The sequence below is a fragment of the Suncus etruscus genome, chromosome 19 (assembly GCF_024139225.1).
Source record: "Suncus etruscus isolate mSunEtr1 chromosome 19, mSunEtr1.pri.cur, whole genome shotgun sequence".
NCBI lineage: Eukaryota > Metazoa > Chordata > Mammalia > Eulipotyphla > Soricidae > Suncus > Suncus etruscus.
The window spans coordinates 27,438,879-27,460,864 of record NC_064866.1 but is presented as its reverse complement, the minus strand read 5'-3'; the positions used below and the strand labels follow the sequence as shown (position 1 = coordinate 27,460,864).

Below are 21,986 nucleotides of genomic sequence, written 5' to 3'. Positions count from 1 at the left end.
TATGGGACACCGGGATTCGAACCAACCACCTTTGGTCCTGGATCGGCTGCTTGCAAGGCAAACGCCGCTGTGCTATCTCTCTGGGCCCAGAACGTCTTTATTTTAGTCTATCAAAGGTTTCTGAGATGTTTCCTCATTCAGAACCTCCTCAGTAGAGACTTGGTATTACTTGACTATCTTATTTGTAACAAACCATGTGTGCCATACAAACTTCTAATTTTTAGAGAACTACAGGCAGTTAATAACCATGATAGGAACCTTTGTTTTGTTTTGTTTGGGGCCATACAGAGAAGTACACAGGAATCACTCCTGGCAGGCTCTGGAGACCAAATGGGATATTGGGGATCAAACCAGGATTGGCCGTGTGCAAGGCAAATGCCCTACTGGTTGTGGTATTATTCTGCCCCTCAATTTTTAAAAAATTTTGTTCAGGTACCTGGCAAGGAGCCAAATTTCACATACATTTATTAAAGGTCTTATTTTAACCTTCAAAAGTTGTTTAGCTACTTAATAAAAATAACCAGGAATAATCTTAGTTTTCACGGAGGCATTTGAGAAAATATAAGCAGAGCATTTGCTTTTTGCTATAAATGCAGAATGGTCTTTGTCATCTCCCCCAAAGCATCAGAGGTCTGTTTTACGTTGCAAATCTCTTGAGTTTTATCAGAGTGAATATGCTTCCAAGGTACCAGTGTTCCTCTGAATTGTGATCTGATTCTGAGATACCTCAAAGGATAGGCCAACAGTGAGAGAAGAGTTCATGCCCTTTGCTACCTGTAAAACCAGGTCCTTTAAGAAGTTGTTAAGTGAATTTCTTTGTATTCTTTCATTACAGATAACCATTTGGGGATGAAGTATACTTGGCAGCTAGTGGGATAACATTCTGCTGCTGCTCAGTGACTACAGCAAGTCAGGGAGGTCTTGTTAATGCAAAATGTGTCTATAAAGGCCAGTCTAGAAGCAGAAGACACAGGTTTGTTTATTTTCTAGGCAAGATTCGTTAAGATTGTGGCCTTTAAGAAAATCAGAATGGCTAGAAAAAGAAAAATGGCTAGAGAAAGCATTTTAAAGCAATGTTTAAGTGGCCTAATGTTGAATGTTTACAGGGTCTTAAAATTGCTGTATGTACAGAATAAACTTTTTTATATTGTATCTTGGTGTGCTATCATGCTTTTTGAGTATTCTTATAAGTGCTGTAAAATTACTCGCATTAAAAAACCAACACAGTAGCTGGTCTGGTGTATTAAATTTACTGTGCTATGGGGCCAGAGAAATAGCATGGAGATAAGGCAATTTGCCTTGCATGCACAAGGATGGTGATTCGAATCCCGGCATCCCATATGGTCCCCCGAGCCTGCCAGGAGCGATTTCTGAGCATAGAGCTAGGAGGAACCCCTGAGCGCTGCCGGGTGGGACCAAAAGACCAATATTAATAAATAAATTTACTGTGCTGTATCAAACAATATAGTCTAGGTGTTAACTGACAAAAATTTCGTCTGAGCTCAGAACCAAAATGTCTTTCCAAACAGAGCTTTTAGTGCGATTCCAAAATTACCTGTATTCTCTCCCTGCCCCAGACTTTTGCCATTAGGGAATGTGGTTCTTATTGTTGTCCATCAATCACCTGAAAAAAGTCTTAAGAAAGAAAAGAAGCCAGATTCCATCCCAGCTGTGCAAAAGCAAGTTGAGGTGGTGAATGATTTTGTGAACTTGTTTCAGGTAGGGGCACTTGCATTTTGACCTTACAACCTATTCCATCCTACTGTATACCCTTGTAAACTACTTTTGATTTTTAGAAAGAGTAGTGGAAGTTTTCATCTCCATAAGCTAGGTTTTAAGAAAATTTTATTGTAGTATTTACAACAAAATACCATTTTAAACCATATTTTTATTAACACACTAAAAGAAATTTTAAGAGCTTTTTTTTTTATGGTGCCTTTGGCCTAAAGATAAAATTAGGTCTTACAAGCTACCCTTGTGTAACATTTACATATTGTCAAGTAATTGGTTTCTTACTACATGGAAAAGTATATAGACTTAAACATAACTCAGCAAGAGGATTCATTTAAAGTCTTCCTTTAGACACACTAAAGGAGCCTACCAAGTTGCCAGAGCACATGGTCTCAGCAGATATCACAAGTGGATGAAGCACCTTAGAAGATAGCTCCCCTCTGAATTGTTTCTGAATCCTAAACTGACCAGTATAGGAGTAGTACATGGCTAAATTTTGACAATATGCTGAAAGTATTCCAAGCTCCACTGACAGTGCTATAATTTTTTTTTTCTTAAGGAAAAAGACTGAATTTCCTTGAAGTGTTCAGGAAGGAAGGTGCTTTTTAAAAAATATACATACTACATAGCTAAATATCCAAAGTGGGGCTGGAAAGATAGCACAGCAGTAAGGCGTTTGCCTTGCATGTGACCTACCCGGGACAGACCCGGGATCGATTACCGGCATTCCATATGGTCCTCCAAGCCTGACAGGAGTGTTTTCTGAGCACAAAGCCAGGAGTAACCCCTGAGCACCACTGGGTGTGGCCCAAAAAACCCCCAAAACTATAATGGTCTGATTATTTTTTTTCAGACTTGTTAAGTTCCAACAAAGCATTTCGTTGCAGAAGGTCCTTCAGTCCAAATTCATTGTCTCTGTTTTGATCTCTTTGTAAAAGAACTCTCTGTTCATCCATTCTTTTTGCCTGAGACCGTAAAATAAGGCTAAAAAAGTCCTCATCCGGTACTGTTTGTCCTTTTGTGGTAGCAGGTGGTGGAGCACATCTTTGATCATCTAATCTGGAACCCTAAAAGTTTACAAGAAATAAAGTTAAAACATACAGACTTACAGGGGAGGAGAACAATAAAGCCCTCTGCTACCTCCTGCTTCTTCCTCAAACTTTTTAAACAGAGGGCCAGTTCACTGTCCCTCAGACCATTGGAGGGTCTGACTATAGTAAAAACAAAACTTATGAACGAATTCTTATGCACACTGCATATATCTTATTTTGCAATGAAGAAACAAAACAGATACAAATACAGTATGTGGCCCGCGGGTCATAGTTTGAGGACCACTGTGATTTCACAGTGATGCTTTCCTGAGAGAAGCATAGAGTTGAGCTGTAATTTGGTTCCCATTCTTTTCTCTGGCTCTTTCTAAAAAAGGTTTGCTGTCCCAGCTTAGGCATTTATCTGTTGATAGTCCAAACCAAAATTTTTTCCTGTAAAGTTGTACTAAGATTGATTTAAAAGGGGCTGGAGAGATAGCACACTGAGTAGGGTATTTGTTTTGTTGGTAGCCATTCCAGGACAGACGTGGGTTCCATCCCCGGCATCCCATATGGTCCCCTGAGCCTGTCAGGGGTGATTTCTTTTTTCTTTTTCTTTCTCTTTTTTTTTTGGTTTTTGGGCCACACTTGGTGATGCTAAGAGGTTACTCCTGGCTACACTCAGAAATTGCTCCTGGCTTGAGGGACCATATGGGATGCTGGGGGATCGAACCCTGATCCGTCCTAGGCTAGTGCACACAAAACAGATGCCTTACGCCCTGTGCTACCACTCTGTCCCCCAGAAGTGGTTAACCCCTGAGCACCCCTGGGTGTGGCCCAAAAACGAAACAAAAAATGAGGGCTTTAGAAGTATGTTTGAATTGACTGAAAGTTCAAGCACTTAAGGCACTCTAATACCTTGCATCAGAACTCCGGAATGTGAGGCCTACGAATGAGCACTCGCTATGTTCTAAAGTGCACGGCACACGTCATTATTCTTTGTCCTCTAGTTTCTCTTCTGGGATTCTTGCACCCATCTTTGAAAGTCTGGGACCATCCCCCTCCTGTTTTCCACATCAAGCATTTAAAGTTGTGGTAAAAACAGAAAGAAGCATATGATTCAGTCCATAGTCATCTAAGATGATTCTCTCCAGAATGTTTTTCATCTGGAAGACTGAAATCGTGTTTCCTAGTCTTGCCTATGAATCTGACGACTCATGAGTGGAAACACATCTACAGGATTATGGTTTATTTCTCAGCATATACCAGGGGATTGCTTTCACCTATTGTGAATATGGATTCTTCAGTTTCTAAATGGTTATGAGTATATACAGAGAATTATGGCTGATAGTCACTTGATAATTCCATTTGTGTTAAGACAAACTATACTGCAACCTACAGACCTGCCAGCACCTTTCTCCCCATCCTACCAACCCTAGGACTCTTACGTTTTAAATTTAAACAACAGTAGCTATTTTATCTTTTTTCTTTGTGGGGGTATAATCATGCTGGGGATCAAACCCATGTGGTATTATCTCAGGGAGAACAGATAATAGAACTAGTGTCAGGTAGAGGAAGTGCCCTTTAGTGAAAAACACAGTTTATACCGGAGGGCTTCGACAGGACCATGAGAAAGTTCTTAACCACTCTGGCTAATAAAGATATCTAAAATGTGTCACAAAAGTTGCTTTTTGGCTGGGGCAAGACACCCCAAATCTAGAATGTGAAAGTATCAATAGAATGTGAATGTATCAATAGATATATTTCTGTCCAGACAGGGCCCTAGCTAGACTTCCCTCAAATGCCTCATGTATCTATGAATAAAACTTTGCCTAATATAAAGCCTGTCTTTCTCCAATTACAGCTCCCAGACTACCAAGGCTCTTAGCAGCATGGGTTTTATATATAGAATGAACAAAAACATGCAGACATACTTGACATTTTACAAGGATGTCAAAGAAATCGTCATCAGGTTCTTTGTTGTCATTTGTGATCAGGTGACCAAGAACTGACCGACTGTTGGTTTGTGGCAAACGAAGGCCAGGCAGGTCATTGAAACTGGCCCTTTGGTCATCCAGACGGCGGCTCTGGGAACTTGCAAGAAGATCTAAAAACTCATCTGTGTTTGGGGATGCCACAGATGGTGCTGTGATGAGGGGAAAAATCTGAGTCATTAAAAAAAACTCATTCAGTTCCAACACCAGCTCTGTGGTGAGAATGGAAGAGGAACACCAGGATGCTTTCCCAACCTGGTTTCTTTCTACCAAAGGCTCTACCAAATTTCTCAAATGAGGATGATTTTGAGCCCAGTGCTGCCGGGAACTCATTTTTTGGCAGAGAAGTCTTTTGGTTGGTGAAATAGAAGTTTAAGGAAAAATACTTGTGTTCATGTATATTTTAGGGGCTAAAGCAATAGTATAGCAGGGTAGTGCATTGCCTTGTATGGGTTTGGGCCCCTGAGCCAAATGTGCTCCACCCCCCCAAAAAAATTTATGCTGGATAAAGAAAACACAGTCTTAGATGTAAACAAAGGTAACTTAAGAAGGTGGGTGACAAAGATATCTTACTTTTTCGCATTATTTTGTGAGGAGTGGAAGAAGCTGTGGTTGATGCTTTTACATGGTTCTTTTCCTGTAAGCAGCACCTCTGATCATCCATCCGATTGCTTTGAAATCGACTTAAAAGGTCAAAGAACCCTTCATCTCCAATGGTGTCTGCACTGATTTTCTAAAAAGTAGAAAATATATATAGAAAATAGAAAAAAATTCAGCATGAAATGAAAACTAAGAGTGAGAAATTGGCATGTACTTTATAAGGAATAAAATTTCAATACAACTAAGTGTTTCTATTTGTCTTTAATCCTGTGTTTCTAAGGCTAAAGAAACATAACCTTGGTGGGGGCAGAGTTAGGTAAATATTGTGCTACAGCTCAGAGTTCTTGTCTAAAATTCAACAGAGTAAGAGTGATTTCTGGGGGCTTTATTTTGGAATATTCTGAAAAATAAATACTTTGGAGTACAGAAGTTGTTGTTTTTTGTTTTGTTTTCTGGACATACCCAGAGACACTCAGGATTTACTCCTGGCTCTGAGCTCAGAAATTAGTACTGGCAGGCTCAGGGAACCATATGGGATGCGGGAAATAGAACTTGGGTCGGTGTGAGCAAGGACTGAAAAGACTAAAAGGCCTCATGAGTGGGAAACTTAAGAATTCCTAGTTTGCAGCTGACTTTGTAGTTTGTAAATGGTAAGTCTGTGTATAAGATAAAAATCAAACACAATCTAAAAAGACTTGCTGAATTAGGTTTTAATTAAAATTCTGAATATCAAAGTATAGCAGTGCTTCAAGATAGCCACACTTTCCTTTGTAGGCTTAAAAGACATGGGGGGAAATAGTTCACAGTCCCCAAGTTTGGTCTTTGGCATGCAGAGACTCTGGCATTGAGTCATATAACTGGGAATCAAACACAGGACCTCACATGCAAAGATAAATCTATACTTGAGCTCTATCTCTCTGGCCCAAATGTGTCTGTCTGGAATTCCAATTCTGCTTTGAGTCCTTTTTCAGGTCTGCATTATTTGAGAAATGGATGGTAAATTTTGAACTAGCTTCTTTATAATTGTTTGGTTCCTTATTAGCACTAAGATAGCAGTACTACAAATTGTCCCTTGTGTAATAAAATCTGGATTGAGGTAAATTTTCTGGAGGCCTCCTTTCCTAGTCACTAGTAAGGAGGGAAGAAGGCTGGTGACTGAAATAACCACCCCTGGTCTCACTGATTTACAGTCTAGCCTCTTGCTGAGTGAGGCTGTCTTTTAAGAAAATTTGAGTGAGGCAGGGCGTCCAAACAGTGATAAGTGAAATCCTAACAGTTATTTCTTGAACTTCCATTTCTTCGCATCCAGAATGGTTCCTAAATGCTCAAAGTTCAAGTGGAACAATTTAGCTAAATATGGAGTAAGACAGGCAAGTATGGAAGGCCTTGGAGTAAGTGGTTCATTTAATGTCTAATATCAGTCATGTAAGAAAATGAAACAGTTACTTGGATCAATGGTCAAAAAAATTTTTTAAACATACCCTGTGAGGATTTGGAATTCGGTGATCAATGGAATTACTGGCATCTTGGAGTACTTTAGCTGAGGAATTAGTCTTGTACTTTTTCCCCTTCAATCTGTTAACAAACAGTAGCTTTGCAGAAGGCTTGGCAATAAGTGGTTTTTGTTTAACAAGAATTTCACTATTCCAGTTCTGCACCTGAAAAATTATTAACGAAAAGTATATGAACAACAATTTCAGCCTTTTTTGGGGGAAATCATACCCAGTGGATCATATGGAGTGCTGGGTATTATTGAATGTGGATTGGCCATGTAGCAAGGCAAGTGTCCTACCTGCTGTACTTAGATAGGCCTGCCCCCTATCTCCCTGCAAAATTACAAAATGAAAGTAGGGCATGAACAACAAAAATTAGATACTGCCAGTTTTCTACAGGCAGATACTACAGAAATTCAAAGGGTAATCAGAGACTACTTTGAGAAACTATGCCACAAAACGTGAGAACCTGGAAGAAATGGATAGATCTTTGGACTCTTATAATGTCCCAAGGTTGAACCGTGATGATCTAGCATATCTCAACAGACCCATCACTATTGGGGAAATAAAAATGGTAATCAAAAGTATTCCCAAAATCAAAAGCCCAGGCCCTGAATTCTTTCAAACCTTTCAAGAGGACCTACTGCCTATACTTTTCAGGCTCTTCCAGGAAACTGAAGAAACAGAAATACTCCCAAATAGTTTTACATCACCCTGATACCAAAAATAGACAAAAATGCTACCAAAAAAAAAAAAAAAAAAAAAAAAACTACAGACCAATATCCCTGAAGAACATGGATTCAATGCCTCATCAAGAAAGTCATATACCATGACCAACTAGTATTCATTCTGGAGATGCAAGGATGGTTCAGCATATACAGTCAATCAATGCAATACATGACATCAACCAAAGAAAACTGAAAAACCATATGATCATATCAATAGAAGCGGAGAAAGCATTTGATATGGTCTAACACCCATTTGTGTTTATAAAAACTCAATAAGAATGGGAATGGAAGGAACTTTTCTCAAGTCAAGGCCATTTACCACAAGCCCATGGCAAATATACTCAATGGGGAAAAAACGGAAAGCCTTTATGGCACAAGGCAAGTCTACCCCCTCTCCCCACTACTATTCAATATAGTACTAGAAGTACTTGCAATAGCAATTAGGCAAGAAAAAGATATCAGGCATCCATATAGGAAAGGAGGAAATCAAGCTCTCATTGTTTGCAGATAACATGATACTAAATTGATTTATATGATACTACATGATTTATATAGCAAAGTGGCAAACTACAAAATTAATGCACAAAAATCAATGGCCTTTTTTTGTTTTTTTTTGGCCACACCTGGTGATGCTCTGGGGTTACTCCTGGCTATGCGCTCAGAATTGCTCCTGGCGTGGGGGACCATATGGGAAGCCGGGGGATTGAACCACGGTCCGTTCTAGGTTAGCGCACACAAGGCAGAGGCTTTACGGCTTGCACCACCGCTCCAGCCCTGATGGCCTTCTTATATACAAATAATGATAAAAATAAACATTAAAAAAAACAACAATCCCATTCACAAGAACACCATAAAAATTAAAATACCTTGGAGTCAACTTAAGAAGTAAAGGACCTATACAAAGAAAATGAAAACATTGCTTCGATGGCACCATAAAGAGAGACTGTGGGGTTTGACAATGAGCATAGTCGATCTCATGACAGTATGCTGCTTCAAGGGTGGAGATAATCTGTATCTCTTAGGCCAAGGGAATTTCCTTTCAATTTCCCTAATACTTACTATGCCTATGCATAGTAAAACTCAAAAAACTCAAACTTGCCACATCAGTCCTTTCTTTTCTTTTTCTTCTTTCAAATTTATATTTATAGCTTTTAGACAGGAGCTCCTGCCCCTTCCTCTCCCTCCCTCCCTTCCTTCTCTCTTTAACGGAACCATAGAACATGAATCGTACTGTTCTGCCTCATATTTTTTTTTCCTTTTTTTATTTAAAGAAAAATGCATTACATAGTTGATTTTTTCAGATTTGATTTTTGGGTGCTAACTGTGCTGGTAGATTCAGTATGAGGCCTTGAGGATGCAGTACTGCAGGAAATATGGGAGCTCTCCAGGACAGCTCCCTGTGATGCTTAGGTGATGGAGATCAAACTGGCATTGGTCACCTGCAAGACTTGTGCCTTAAACTCTTCGGACCCTATTCCTACTAATCTTAATTTGGTTACTGGAATGCTTAAAGTTGTTATTCTAAACATACATTCTGGAAAGGCGGTATATCTGGAGATGCTCAGGGACAATTCCTAGTCTGCTAATTGTGGGGTGCCTCCCAGCTGATTAGAAGACAACGTGATATCAGAGATAGGTTGTCTGCACATAAAGCATGTGCTCAACCCACTGGAGTATCTCTCCAATCTCTACACTAAATATTTCATAAATGGTATTAAAAAAATGAACCATATAATTTTATTTGGTTTTAGTTTTTTTTTTTTTTTGGTTTTTTGGGCCACACCTGTTTGATACTCAGGGGTTACTCCTGGCTAAGCGCTCAGAAATTGCCTCTGGCTTGGGGGGACCATATGGGACGCCGGGGGATCGAACTGCGGTCCTTCATTGACTAGCACTTGCAAGGCAGACACCTTACCTCTAGCACCACCTCACCAGCCACCCGGTTTTATTTTTTGAGCTACCCCTAAGGGTGCTTCAAACTTACTTCTGGCTTTGCACTCAGGAATCACTCCTGGTGGTGCTTGGGGGACCATGTGGAATGCTGGGATTCAACCTGGATTGGAGCTTTACTCATTGTAAATTATAAATTTGTAATTGTAAATTGCCATATTTTTAAAGGAACAAGAGCTACATTTAACAAGATAAAATTATTTGCCTTGCATGCAGAAGGATGGTGGTTCAAATCCTGGCATCCCATATGGTCCCCTGAGCCTGCCAGGAGCTATTTCTGAGTGTAGAGCCAGAAGTAGTAATCCCTGAGTGCTGCTGGGTGTGACCCCAAAACAAAAAACAAGATAAAATAAACAGAGATGGAAGAAAGCTGCCTAAAACAGGGGTGTAGCTCAGTGGCTGAGATCTTGTCTTACATGGTGGAGGTCCTGGTTTTGAGTCCAGCACTGCCAAAAAAAAGAAAAAGACTATATTCATTCTCCAACAACCCCTTTAGTTATAAAGTTTCTCCTGTTTTGGTTTTTAATAGCATAAAGAAGATGCATCCTAATACAATTTAAAAAAAACTTTTCAAAAAGAATAAAACTTCTCTCCTTAATTATACATGTTATTAATCTTATCAGTGTTGCTGTGTTATTTACTTGGGGAGAAGAAAAGATTCCTTGCCCTGTTCTGAGTTTTTTTTTTTTTTTTTTTTGGTTTTTGGGCCACACCCGGCGGTGCTCAGGGGATACTCCTGGCTGTCTGCTCAGAAATAGCTCCTGGCAGGCACGGGGGACCATATGGGACACCGGGATTCGAACCAACCACCTTTGGTCTTGCATCGGCTGCTTACAAGGCAAACACCGCTGTGCTATCTCTCCGGGCCCTTTTTTTTGGTTTTTGGTTTTTTGGCCACACCCGGTGTTGCTCAGGGGTTACTACTGGCTGTCTCTCAGAAATAGCTCCTGGCAGGCACGGGGGACCATATGGGACACTGGGATTCGAACCAACCACCTTTGGTTCTGGACCGGCTGCTTGCAAGGCAAACACCGATGTTCTATCTCTCCTTGCCCTGTTCTGAGTTTTTCTAACCTTAAAACATACATATATGTAGAAAATATTCCATTGTTTCAAGCTATAAAAGTTATTGATTCCAGGAACCCACACAGTCGTCTTCCCAGAGGCAACTGGTATTGGCAAATTGCTTAGAGACACTTCCACATATGTTTTATGCATCTACAGAGGTCTTAAAATAGTAGCAAATTAACACACTCCTTTGACGCTATTTTTTTTTCTGATTCTTTTCAGTGGAAAACTTTTGAAATGCAGAGTCAAAGCTTACTGAAATGATTTAATTTATATTACAAGTTACAAAAGTATTTTATTCCCAAATGAAGAAATTTTAAGATAAAAATATTGCAAACCGGCCCGGAGAGATAGCACAGCGGTGTTTGCCTTGCAAGCAGCCGATCCAGGACCAAAGGTGGTTGGTTCGAATCCCGGTGTCCCATATGGTCCCCCGTGCCTGCCAGGAGCTATTTCTGAGCAGACAGCCAGGAGTAACCCCTGAGCAATGCCGGGTGTGGCCCAAAAACCAAAAAAAAAAAAAAAAAAAAAAAAAAAATATTGCAAACCTTTTCTGGTGTTAACTTCATTAGTTCCATGTTTTCCATGCTGTGTCGGCGTCCAAACTTGGGACGGGCACCTTCGTTAAAAAAAAAAAAAAAAAAAAGGGAATTAAATCAGGAAGCCTGAGACTATAAATTCGGCTGCTCAATTTTCAAATCACTTATACAAACTCAGGGGAGAGACGGAAAGATATACAAACACATATTAAGAATAATAATTTTACTTACCAACTACATAAAAATAGAAGATACGCTCCCTTAAGGATGCTTTCATGCGAGGGGATTGTATTTTGGTTGGAAACTAACTTTGGTTACTAAACACTGCCCCTTAATTTAAACAAGGCATTTTATAATAACTGGTTCTATTCTATACACATGTCTCTTCAAAAGCCTAAACTCTAGAGTGGTTTAACTAAAAACATATGAATAAGGCTTTTGGTCTTTAATTTTGAAATAAGAATAAAAATAACATCCCTTGTACTATATTGTTACTCCTTTATAGTTACCTTTTCCATGTTCAGATCTTATGGTTAATGCCAAACAAAAAGCAAAAAGATACTAAATTTTTTTTGTCAACACACAGAGACAATTTTTTCATTTCGACTTAAAGGGAATTTTTTTTAGTTTGTTTTGGTTTTTGGGCCAAAGTCAATAGTGCTCAGGGGTCACTTCTGGTGGGGCTCAGGGAACCATCTAGGAACCAAACTTGTGCAAGGCCAGTGTTATACAATTGTTCTGGCCCCTTTAAAGAGCATACTCGATGGAATTACATGATACCTAATACCCACTATATGAACTAAGCCATGGGGGAGCCTGAGAGATAGTAGAGGAGCTAAATCTGTTGCTGTGGGGCTGGAGCAATCCCACAATGGTAGGGCATTTGCCTTGCACATGGCTGACCCAGGACAGACCTGGGTTCGATCCCTGGTGTCCCATATGATGTCGTTCCCTCCTCCCCCACCAGCCAGGAGTGATTTCTGAACGCAGTAACCCTTGAGCATCACTGGGTGTGGCCCAAAACACCAAAATAAACCAAAAAAACAACAAAAAAAAACCTGTTGCTGTGCATGCAATGAGCTGTTTGCTCCCTGGTACTACATAGTTTCCCTGCCCCCCTCCCCCAGCACTGCTTCGGACAACCCCCATGAAAGAAAGAAGTCATGATGTCGAAGAGAGCTCAGATGGGCAGGAATATATGTGGAGCCCTCAGATTCAGTCACCCACATCATCTGGTTCCCCCAATACTACAGAGGTGACCTGAAAACTCAGTGGTCTTGAATTGCTGGTCCCCAAGCACCTGTGGCCTGCTGAACTATTGGGTTTAACAGAGCAGCTCCAAGAGCACTTAGGAGCCCCCCACTCCCGAATAAACAGCACAGTTACGTACATTTTCAATCCTCTTTGTAGAATCTGAATTTTTTTCCTCCTGCAGGTTTTTTTTTTTACTTTCTTAGGCCACTTCTGGCCATGTTCAGAGATAATGTAGCTCTGGAGTCAGTCCTGTGGCTTCAGGTTTCTGAGTCAGCTCTCTGGACACTTTCTTTTTGTTTTTTGGGCAACACCCTACAGCACAGGTGTTTACTCCTGACTGCACTCTTGGCAGACTTGGGGGGATAATTTGTATGCTAGGGATCAAACCTAGGTTGGCTGTATGCAAGGCAAACACAATGCCTGTTTTGTCATCGCTCTAGGCCCTCAACAGCTTAAAAAATATTTTTGAAAAAAAATTTTTCAAGCCAGAGTGATAATACAGGGGGAGTGGGGCGTTTATCTTGCATGCAGCCAAGCTAGGTTCTATCTCCGGCATCCCATATGGTCCCCTAAACTGGCTAGGAGTAGATTCCTGTATGCAGAGTCAGGAGTAACCCCTGAGAATCACAGGGTGTGACCTAAAAACTAAAAAAAATTTTTTCTGGGCCCGGAGAGATAGCACAGCGGTGTTTGCCTTGCAAGCAGCCGATCTAGGACCAAAGGTGGTTGGTTCGAATCCCGGTGTCCCATATGGTCCCCCGTGCCTGCCAGGAGCTATTTCTGAGCAGACAGCCAGGAGTAAACTCTGAGCAAAGCCGGGTGTGGCCCAAAAACCAAAAAAAAAAAAAAAAAAATTTTTTCTCCTGCCCACGTATATATCTAAGCAATTATATAAAGATTATCTAGCAGTATATAAAGTCTCATGCTATATTATACTCTAAATTCATTTGATAAACTTTTTATCTGTGAGATTCATTGCTAGTTTAGATCTGGAAAGAAATTCATTTCAGTGGTTTGCAATTTCTTGTTATTATGTAGTAAAAAAAAATTGCTGGAAATGTCTCTTTGTGTACATAAACAAACATTTATTCTGGTTTGGCTATGAAGACCAAAACTTGGGGAAGACCTGCAAGGTCCTACATTTAGTGCCTGTCAACAGTCCCAGGAGGCTGCCAGGTATTCTTTACAAGTTTCCTTTTCGGAAACTTCAGCATTCCATTTCCACTACTCTATATCATTTTTTTTTTTTTTTTTTTTGGTTTTTGGGTCACACCCGGCGGTGCTCAGGGGTTATTCCTGGCTGTCTGCTCAGAAATAGCTCCTGGCAGGCACGGGGGACCATATAGGACACCGGGATTCGAACCAACCACCTTTGGTCCTGGATCGGCTACTTGCAAGGCAAATGCCGCTGTGCTATCTCTCCGGGCCCTACTCTATATCATTTTAGTACTGCCACTAACAGGTTTAAATTTCTGTCAGCCTCACGGGTTTCAGTATTATCTCCTTGAGTTTTCCCTGAGAGAATGACTGGAGAGATAGTACAGCCTGTAGGGCACTTGCCTTGCACATGGTCAACCTAGGCTCATTCCCCAATACCAAGTTCTAGTTTCCCTCTAGCCTACCAGAAGTAAGTCCTGATCAACATCAGGTATGGTCCCAAAACAACAAAAATTAAAATGAAGTTAAATTTATTTTCATATATTTATAACCCTTGGGTTCCTTCTGTTGTTTTGGTCTATTAAATTATTCATATTCTGTTAACTTTCCTATTTTGTATGGCCATATCTGGCAGTGCTCAGGGGTTACTCCTGGCTCTGCACTCAGGAATCACTCCTGGTTCAAGGGACCATATGGCATGCTGGGGATTCAACCCGGGCTGGCCATGTGTCAGCAAATGCCCTACCCACTGTGCTATTGCTCCGGCTCCCAAGGCTGGTATTCTTGTCTACTTTATTATTTTTTATAGTTTCATTGCCTCGCACATGGTAGATACTCAGTAAATTTTTCTATTGATTCCTATTTTGTAGACTATGTAACTGAGGCAAGCCACGATTAGCCCAATAAACTATCTTGGCTGCCTTGCTATTTGCCTTCTGGCTACACTAAAAATCCAAACAGTACAAAGATAATGGAAAATTAAAATGTCTCTATACCACAAAACTCATCTAAATATTCTTTTTGAGGGGCCGGAGAGATAGTATGGAGGCAGGGTGTTTGCCTCACATGCAGAAGGATGGTAGTTCGAATCCCAGCGTCCCATATGGCCTCCGAGCCTGCCAGGAGCGATTTCTGAGCATAGAGCCAGGAGTAACCCCTTGGTGTGACCCAAAAAACAAAACAAAAAAACAAAAAAATAAATATTCTTTTTGAGCTATGTTGTGCCTTTCTAAGCACATCTGTCCATTCTTCTTTACTTACTGAACACATTAGATTTGTTCAGTTCTGTATTTTAGTTCTCAGCAATATTGTTCTCTCTCTCCTCTCTCTCTTTCTCTCCCCTACCTTCTTTCTTTCTGGGCCCATAGATTCTGTTAATTTTCTATCGGAGATATCTTGTTTTTAGTTCAGTTTTCAGACAGTCTGGATCTCTTTTTTTGTTTGTTTGTGGCAATTATGTTCTTCCAACTTGTGTTTTTCTCTATATAGTTCCTCTCAGCAAAAAGAACTGACTTCCAAGGCCCATCTTTCTTAATGGTTTGTTTTTGTCTTGAGAAATTCTTCCATTCTACTATCATGAACATAGTCTGTGTTTCCTAACAGCCTGAGCGTGGACTTAAGGCCAAAACAGTCACTTCCTTGTGATAAAACTCAGGTTAAGTAACTGCCTATGATTTTGGTTTTTGATCAGACCCACAGCCAGCTACATGCAAAATAAAGCAACTTAACCCCTGTACTCTCTCTCCATCCTCACATTTAATTAATCCATCAAGAATAAATTCTTGTGTAAGACATTAGTTTCCCTCTATGTAACACAGTAGAGACTATAGACTCTCTACTCACTCAGTTCCATTAAGTTCTGGTCTGTTTGTCTTTCTGCTACTAGCACACTACTTCAATTAATGCAAATTAATGATCTTTCTATCTATAGCAGAAGGACTTCTCATATACATATCAAGAATGTTTTTTTCAGATCTTTTTTCATATATAGTGATAAATAACTCCAAGATGTTTCACAAATGAACTATTATGATTTATTTGACAGTTTTTGTATCAGTTTTCGGAAAACTGATATATTTGACAACATCTGGTCTGCCAATAATAGCAATTAGAGATGTGTTAAACTGTCCCATTATCATTCTGGATTTTCCCTTTATTGGGTGATTTAAATACACCAATGGTGTATCATTAGGCTTCCTGTGAACATACAAACTTCAGCAAAGACTCTTCCTGGTGAATTAAATTTTTGGCTCTTGCGGGTGGAGGTGGATGGTTGGGGCACACTCAAATGCTCAGGAGCAACCTCTGGTGGTACTTTGGGGGATCATATCCAGTGCTAGGAATCAAACCAGGGTTGGCCACATTGTAAAGGAAGCGCCATACCCCCTGTACTGTCTCTCTAGTCCCGGATTCTAAGTTGTAATCATTGTGAAAAGCCACTGTATTGCTTTCATTTCTAACAAGATCTTTTGCTTTTAAGGATATCTGATAATAATATAGATACTAGCTTTCTTTTGCTCAGATGCTTTTTAAATATTTTTTTTAAGTTTTTAGGGTTATACCCAGTAATACCCAGGGTATACTCAGTAATGCTCATGGCTCTGCACTTAGGAATTACTCGGAGCAGTGTTGGGGAACCATATGGGATGCTATGGCTTGAACCCATGTTGGACACTTATGTGTCAGGCAAGCACATTACTCACTATGCTTTCGCTTCAGCCCCAGCTCAGATGCTTTTAATTTCAAGCTTACTATATCAGACATTTTTAATTTGGGAGATATTAGGTTAACCAGCTTTCACCCTAAACAATATGGCAGTATCAGCTGTCACCATGAACAATCATGGCTTTCTTTTTTACATGTCAAGGACCCATCTGGAAAGGAAGAACTTCTAAATAGGGTCTTTACCTTAATAATCTAACCCTTTCCCTGCCCATGGGGTTGTGGTCCTATCTTCTCAAAAAATACTGCAGACTCAGCTGGCCTCTATCTCTTGCTCCACATGGTGGAAAGGTCCCCGGACCCGAGTTTGGATTTATTTCCTGAGGTCACCCTGCTACAGACCTGCTCCCTACCTTCCCTGTGGGATTACTGCATGCGGATTTTTCCACAGGGAGGGGGAATTTGGGTCACACTAGCAGTTCTTAGGGATTACTCTTGACACTGCACTCAGAAGCCACTCCTGATGGTATTCAGGGCACCAAATGGAGTGCTAGAGCTCAACCCTGGAAGGCTATGTGCAAGGCAGGCACTCTGCCTGCTGTACTATCTCTTTGGCCCCATCAGACATTTCTCATACATACACATACATACACAGACATCAGGGGTTACTCCTGGCTACACGCTCAGAAATCACTTCTGGCAAGCTCAGGGGACCGATGTCGGATTCGAACCAATGACCTTCTGCATGAAAGGCAAACGCCTTACCTCCATGCTATCTCTCTGGCCCCCCCATCAGACATTTCTCATACATACACATACAATGTTTGGTTAGAGTTTATTACTCCCAGATAATTCTTTATCTGAATATTTGAATTTGAATAGAAAATTCCTAATATTCAATTCTCTGTATTCCTGTCTTTTTAAAATACACTGCGAGGTTTGGTTTTGCATTTTATTCATGAATAAACTCATGTGTTTCTTGTTTGTATGTGCTTTATATATACTTTGTTTTTGGGCCAACCTGGTGATGCTCAGGGGTTACTCCTGGCTATGTGCTCAGAAATCGCTCCTAGCTTGGGGGACCATATGGGATGCTGGGGGTCTGTCCTAGGTTAGCATGTAGCAAGGCAAACCCTACTGCTTGCGCCACCACTCCAGAACTTACATTATACTATTTTTTAACAAGATTATATTTTCATTATTGGAGTTTGTTGTAATATACCTGTAAAGTCACTTTATCCTTCCACCTTTTTTATTTTTAAAGCCAGTCAAATTGAGCAGTGGGGCTTATATACCAACTTTTTTTTTTTTTTTTTTTTGGTTTTTGGGTCACACCCGGCGGTGCTTAGGGGTTACTCCTGGCTGTCTGCTCAGAAATAGCTCCTGGCAGGCACGGGGGGACCATATGGGACACCGGGATTCGAACCAACCACCTTTGGTCCTGGATCGGCTGCTTGCAGGGCAAACACCGCTGTGCTATCTCTCCGGGCCCAAACCTAGTCATTATATACCAACTTTTGTGATACTAACGTTAATAAGTTCTGATAAGCCACTGCCATCAGACCAGCCCTTTCATCTTTTCTAATTAGCACAAGTACCCTTAATTAGTCAACCCTGACCCTCAGGTGATTTTTTAATATTATATATTTATTTTATATATTTTACATAATTATATGTAATGCATAAAATTATATATTTTATTTTATATAACTATGGCTAATAAAAGTGGCAGAGAAGGTAGCAGAGAGCTAGAAGCTGCTCAGTAAGATCCAAGCAGCTGTTCAACAACCCCTGGCCAAAATACCTTTTTCCTGTGACTGTCTAATTTCTTGTGCAAAAATGCAAGTGAAACCCCACAGAATGACATCCCTCAGTGGGCCTGAAAACAAAAACTTCAAAACAGGGAGTGGGGTAAAAAGTTTTCCGGGATAAAATATGGCATCCCTCTTTTACTGCACTGAATGTGCTATACTCTACCAGAGTATGTTGTACATAATACTCCTTATGAGTTTCCTCATACTATTCTGGTGTATTTACCAACATTTTTCAAGATGAATTGAATGTGGCATATCCGTGAAAAATTCTCCCATGCATGTGCCCCAAAAAGAAAAGAGTGCTTTTATGGTAGTGAAGAATCCTTTACTGCCGGTACTTGACCTGGTAAGATATGAGAAATTGCATTAAAGATGTCTGACAAATGTGTACAGAATACAAGAGAGCTCTCACTCAAAAGATTCCCGGGTTCGGTACAGGACTTGGCAGGATGAGCAATGCAGAGATGGATAAGCCAATGTTGACAATCCAAGTCTTTGATACTTTAAATGGTTCAATGTTCAAAATGGCTACAGATTCATTAACAGAAATGACACTAAAGAGGATGTCTTTGTTCACCAAACAGCTATTAAGAGAAACAACATCAGGAATCTTTGTGCAGCGCTGGCGATGGGGGAGATTGTGGAGTCTGATATTGTGAAAGGAAAGAAAGATGCAGAAGCCACTAATGTAACTGGGTGAAAGGGAATACCAGTGCAAGGCAGCCGCTTTTCTCCCAATAAACCCAATCAATGTAGATTCTGCTGATTCAACATTTAGCCTCGCCCAGCTGAGGCCCTCTCAAGCTGGACAGAACCAGGGAGTGAAGGGGAGCAATCTGAAAACGCAGAACAGATTAGTTTTTGGGTTTGTTTTGTTTTTTTTTTTGGTTTTGGGGTCACACCCAGCAGTGCTCAGGAGGACCTGGCTCTACGCCTAGGAATCGCTCCTGGCAGGCTTGGGGGACCACATGGGATGCCGGCATTTCAGCATGCAAGGCAAACACCCTTACCTCCATGCTATCTCTCCAGTCCCAGAACAGAATAGTTTTCATTTGTAAAATTTTGGTTTATTATTTCCTTAGTGGGAAGATTTTTAGTTATTCATCAAAATTCTTCACGGAATTAGGTATTAGAATGACACATTGCATTCTGCCATTAGAAATTAACAAAAGATTAAACATTCACTCTTTCTAAGTTCATGGTAAAACGTATGATATAGTATTATGTAAGATATATTGTATTTTTCCTTCTTTATCATTTAAAGAAACTTAGAGAAATCAGAGTCGAGGAAAAGATACATATATATGTAACTATTTTAAGAGAAAACATGGGCTTCTCCAGATGAGAAAAATGCCTATATTTTATTGTACATAAATAAATTTTTAGGGCTGTGATAAAGCAAAAGGCATAAAAAAATTGAGCTTTGTTTGTTTTTGGGCCATATCCGGCAGTGCTCAGGGGTTCCTCCTGGCTCTGCACTCAAAAATTGCTCCTGATAGGCTCAGGGGAACATATGGGATACCAAGAATTGAATCCAGATCCGTCCTGGGCCGGCCGCATGCAAGGCAAACATCCTACCACTGTGCTATCTCTCTGGTCCCAAAAGCTGAGCTTCTTATATTTCATATTCGCTTTGATGTGGATGAACATGTGATAAAATAAAAATGTAAACTTTGAACACAAAGTTGGTTATGAAAATCTTCTACTACTTACCATGCAAACTGTTATCGATTTCAATATTTTCAGACATCATTGAATTATTTGTGCTGTAGCTCAGACCAAGAACCATCTGAAGGTCTGAGAGGTTCAGGCGTGCTGTTAGCTCACCACTTCTATCCCCCACCTGCAATCACAAGCATTTGCATTTTTGTTATATTTAATATTTAAAGTAATATTTAAAGGCAAGAATTGGCAAGGATTAGTTGAAATTATCTGGAAGCTAAAGCTGGGAGAAAATATAGAGACAGTAATAGAGTTCTATTAGTATTAGGAGACTATGATTAAATTGTCTTTTTTGGGGTTATTCCTGGCTATGCACTCAGAAATCGCTCCTTGCTTAGGGGACATATGGGATGCTGGGAATCAAATCGAGGTCTGTCCTGGGTCAGCTGCGTTCAAGGCAAATACCCTACCATAGTGCTATTGCTCTGGCCCTAAACTGTCTTTTTTTTGGTTCTTGGGCCGTACCCGGTGACACTCAGGGGTTACTCCTGGCTATGTGCTCAGAAATTGCTCCTGGCATGGAGGACCATATGTGATGCTGGGGGATTGAACCGCAGTCTGTCCTAGGCTAGCGTGGGCAAGGCAGATGTCTTACGTCTTGCGCCACTGCTCCGTCCCCCGTAAATTGTCTTTTTATGAATTGTTTTTTAAATTAAAAAATGAAGAAAGGACCAGAGAGAGAGCACACACTCAGCAGGTGAAAGTATATGTTTTGCATGCAGGAGGCTCAGGTTCATCTCTGGCACTGCATGGTCCTCTGAGCACTGCCAGGGGCATTCCCCGGGCACTGTCAGTGTGCCCCAAAAGAAAGCAAAATGAAACAAAATAACAAAAAAAAGGGAAAGGTTCTGAAAGAGGGCAATGTGCAACTATATTGATTCTTTAATCTCCAAATTTGTTGCTCTTATTCTTTAGAATCATATTAAATTGAGTAGGTTATTCTGTAGTACATTAATTTCACATCAAATGATAAAACATTTCTGAACATAATTTGTTTCCAGACCACAGTAATAATTAACATTTATTAAGCCAACACTCAGTATTATGTTAGATACTTTTACATATGCTATCTCTTATTCTTACAACAATTAGCAAGATTGATACTATTATTCCTGTTCTACAGATAAGAGAAATGAGGCATAATGAAGATTTTTCATACTAAAAAGCCAGCAAACTAATAAAAAAAACAACCTCTTTTTTTTTTCTTTTTTCCATGCTACCACCTTTCCATGGACAAATTTGGTTAAATGGGAACATACATTGGTAATTTTTCCATTCCCCTAAGTCACACCTCACCTACCTGCCTTCTGATATCAAAGACAAATGTGACCTTTGCCCTAGATATCAAAAGCCTTTTGGGGGAACCAGAGAGATAATATAGCACATAAGAAGTTGGCCTTGCACATGGCTGACTCTAGTTTAATACCTGACATTACATATGGTCCCCAGCTCCACCAGGAGTGATCCCTGAGCAGTCAGATATAATCCCTGAGCATCTCCAGATGTGGCCCACTCCCCCACCCTATAAAGAAATGTCTTGTGTTTTTCCTATGTCACTGAAAACCATACTTTTATTACCATAATGTAGAACAATCTACAGAACCAGGCTTTCCCCTCTCCCACCGGATTTGTAAATTACAATAGCATAAATAACATTTTAGTAACATACCTCTCTTGAAATTTCCAAGTGCTTTTCTGCAAAATGCATTGCTCGATCATGATTTCCTAGAGCTGTGTACGCATTTCCTAAGCTCCAACATGCTCGACCTTCACCAATTCTATAATAAATAAATAAATAAATAAATAAATAAATAAATAAAGCCAACATGCAGATAACTGAAAGGATGTCTGTGTGTAGAAAAAACTACATAGCACTAATTACATGTATTAACAATGCACTTTATATTCGCATAAAGAACATACTATCATGATAATATTTGAATGTCTAGATAATACTGAAATTAAAATAAAATATTAAAATAAAAATATCTTATCTATTTCTTGGGTTGGAGGAGTTTCAAGAATCAAACCCTCATGCATGAAAGGGATGCCACTCTCCAACCCCCAGCTTTGGAAAATATATTTAAGAAGACACAAAACATATTACAAAAATAAAATCTCAACTATATATTTTCTAGTAAAAATATTTTTTGCTGCTCAGCTATGCTCAGGGATCACTCCTGGCAAGCTTGGGGGACCATATAGGATGCCATGGATTGAACCCAGGCCAGCTGTGTATAAGTCAA

The 21,986-nt window shown here is 40.1% G+C and overlaps 1 protein-coding gene across 2 annotated transcripts in view; it reads right to left on the bottom strand.

The window, feature by feature from the left end:
• Positions 1-1,860: 1,860 nt before the first annotated feature.
• Positions 1,861-21,986, bottom strand: part of GPSM2 (G protein signaling modulator 2) — a 51,604-nt gene continuing 31,478 nt past the window's right edge. For both annotated transcript variants that reach the window (XM_049765696.1, XM_049765695.1), the window contains exons 8-14: positions 21,410-21,518; positions 19,732-19,861; positions 11,141-11,211; positions 6,835-7,011; positions 5,327-5,486; positions 4,694-4,905; positions 1,861-2,798 (exon numbers count right to left, since the gene is read on the bottom strand). In XM_049765696.1, coding sequence (XP_049621653.1) covers positions 2,571-2,798; positions 4,694-4,905; positions 5,327-5,486; positions 6,835-7,011; positions 11,141-11,211; positions 19,732-19,861; positions 21,410-21,518 — 1,087 coding nt within the window. In that variant the 3' untranslated portion in view covers positions 1,861-2,570. The remainder of the gene's footprint in view (positions 2,799-4,693; positions 4,906-5,326; positions 5,487-6,834; positions 7,012-11,140; positions 11,212-19,731; positions 19,862-21,409; positions 21,519-21,986) is intronic.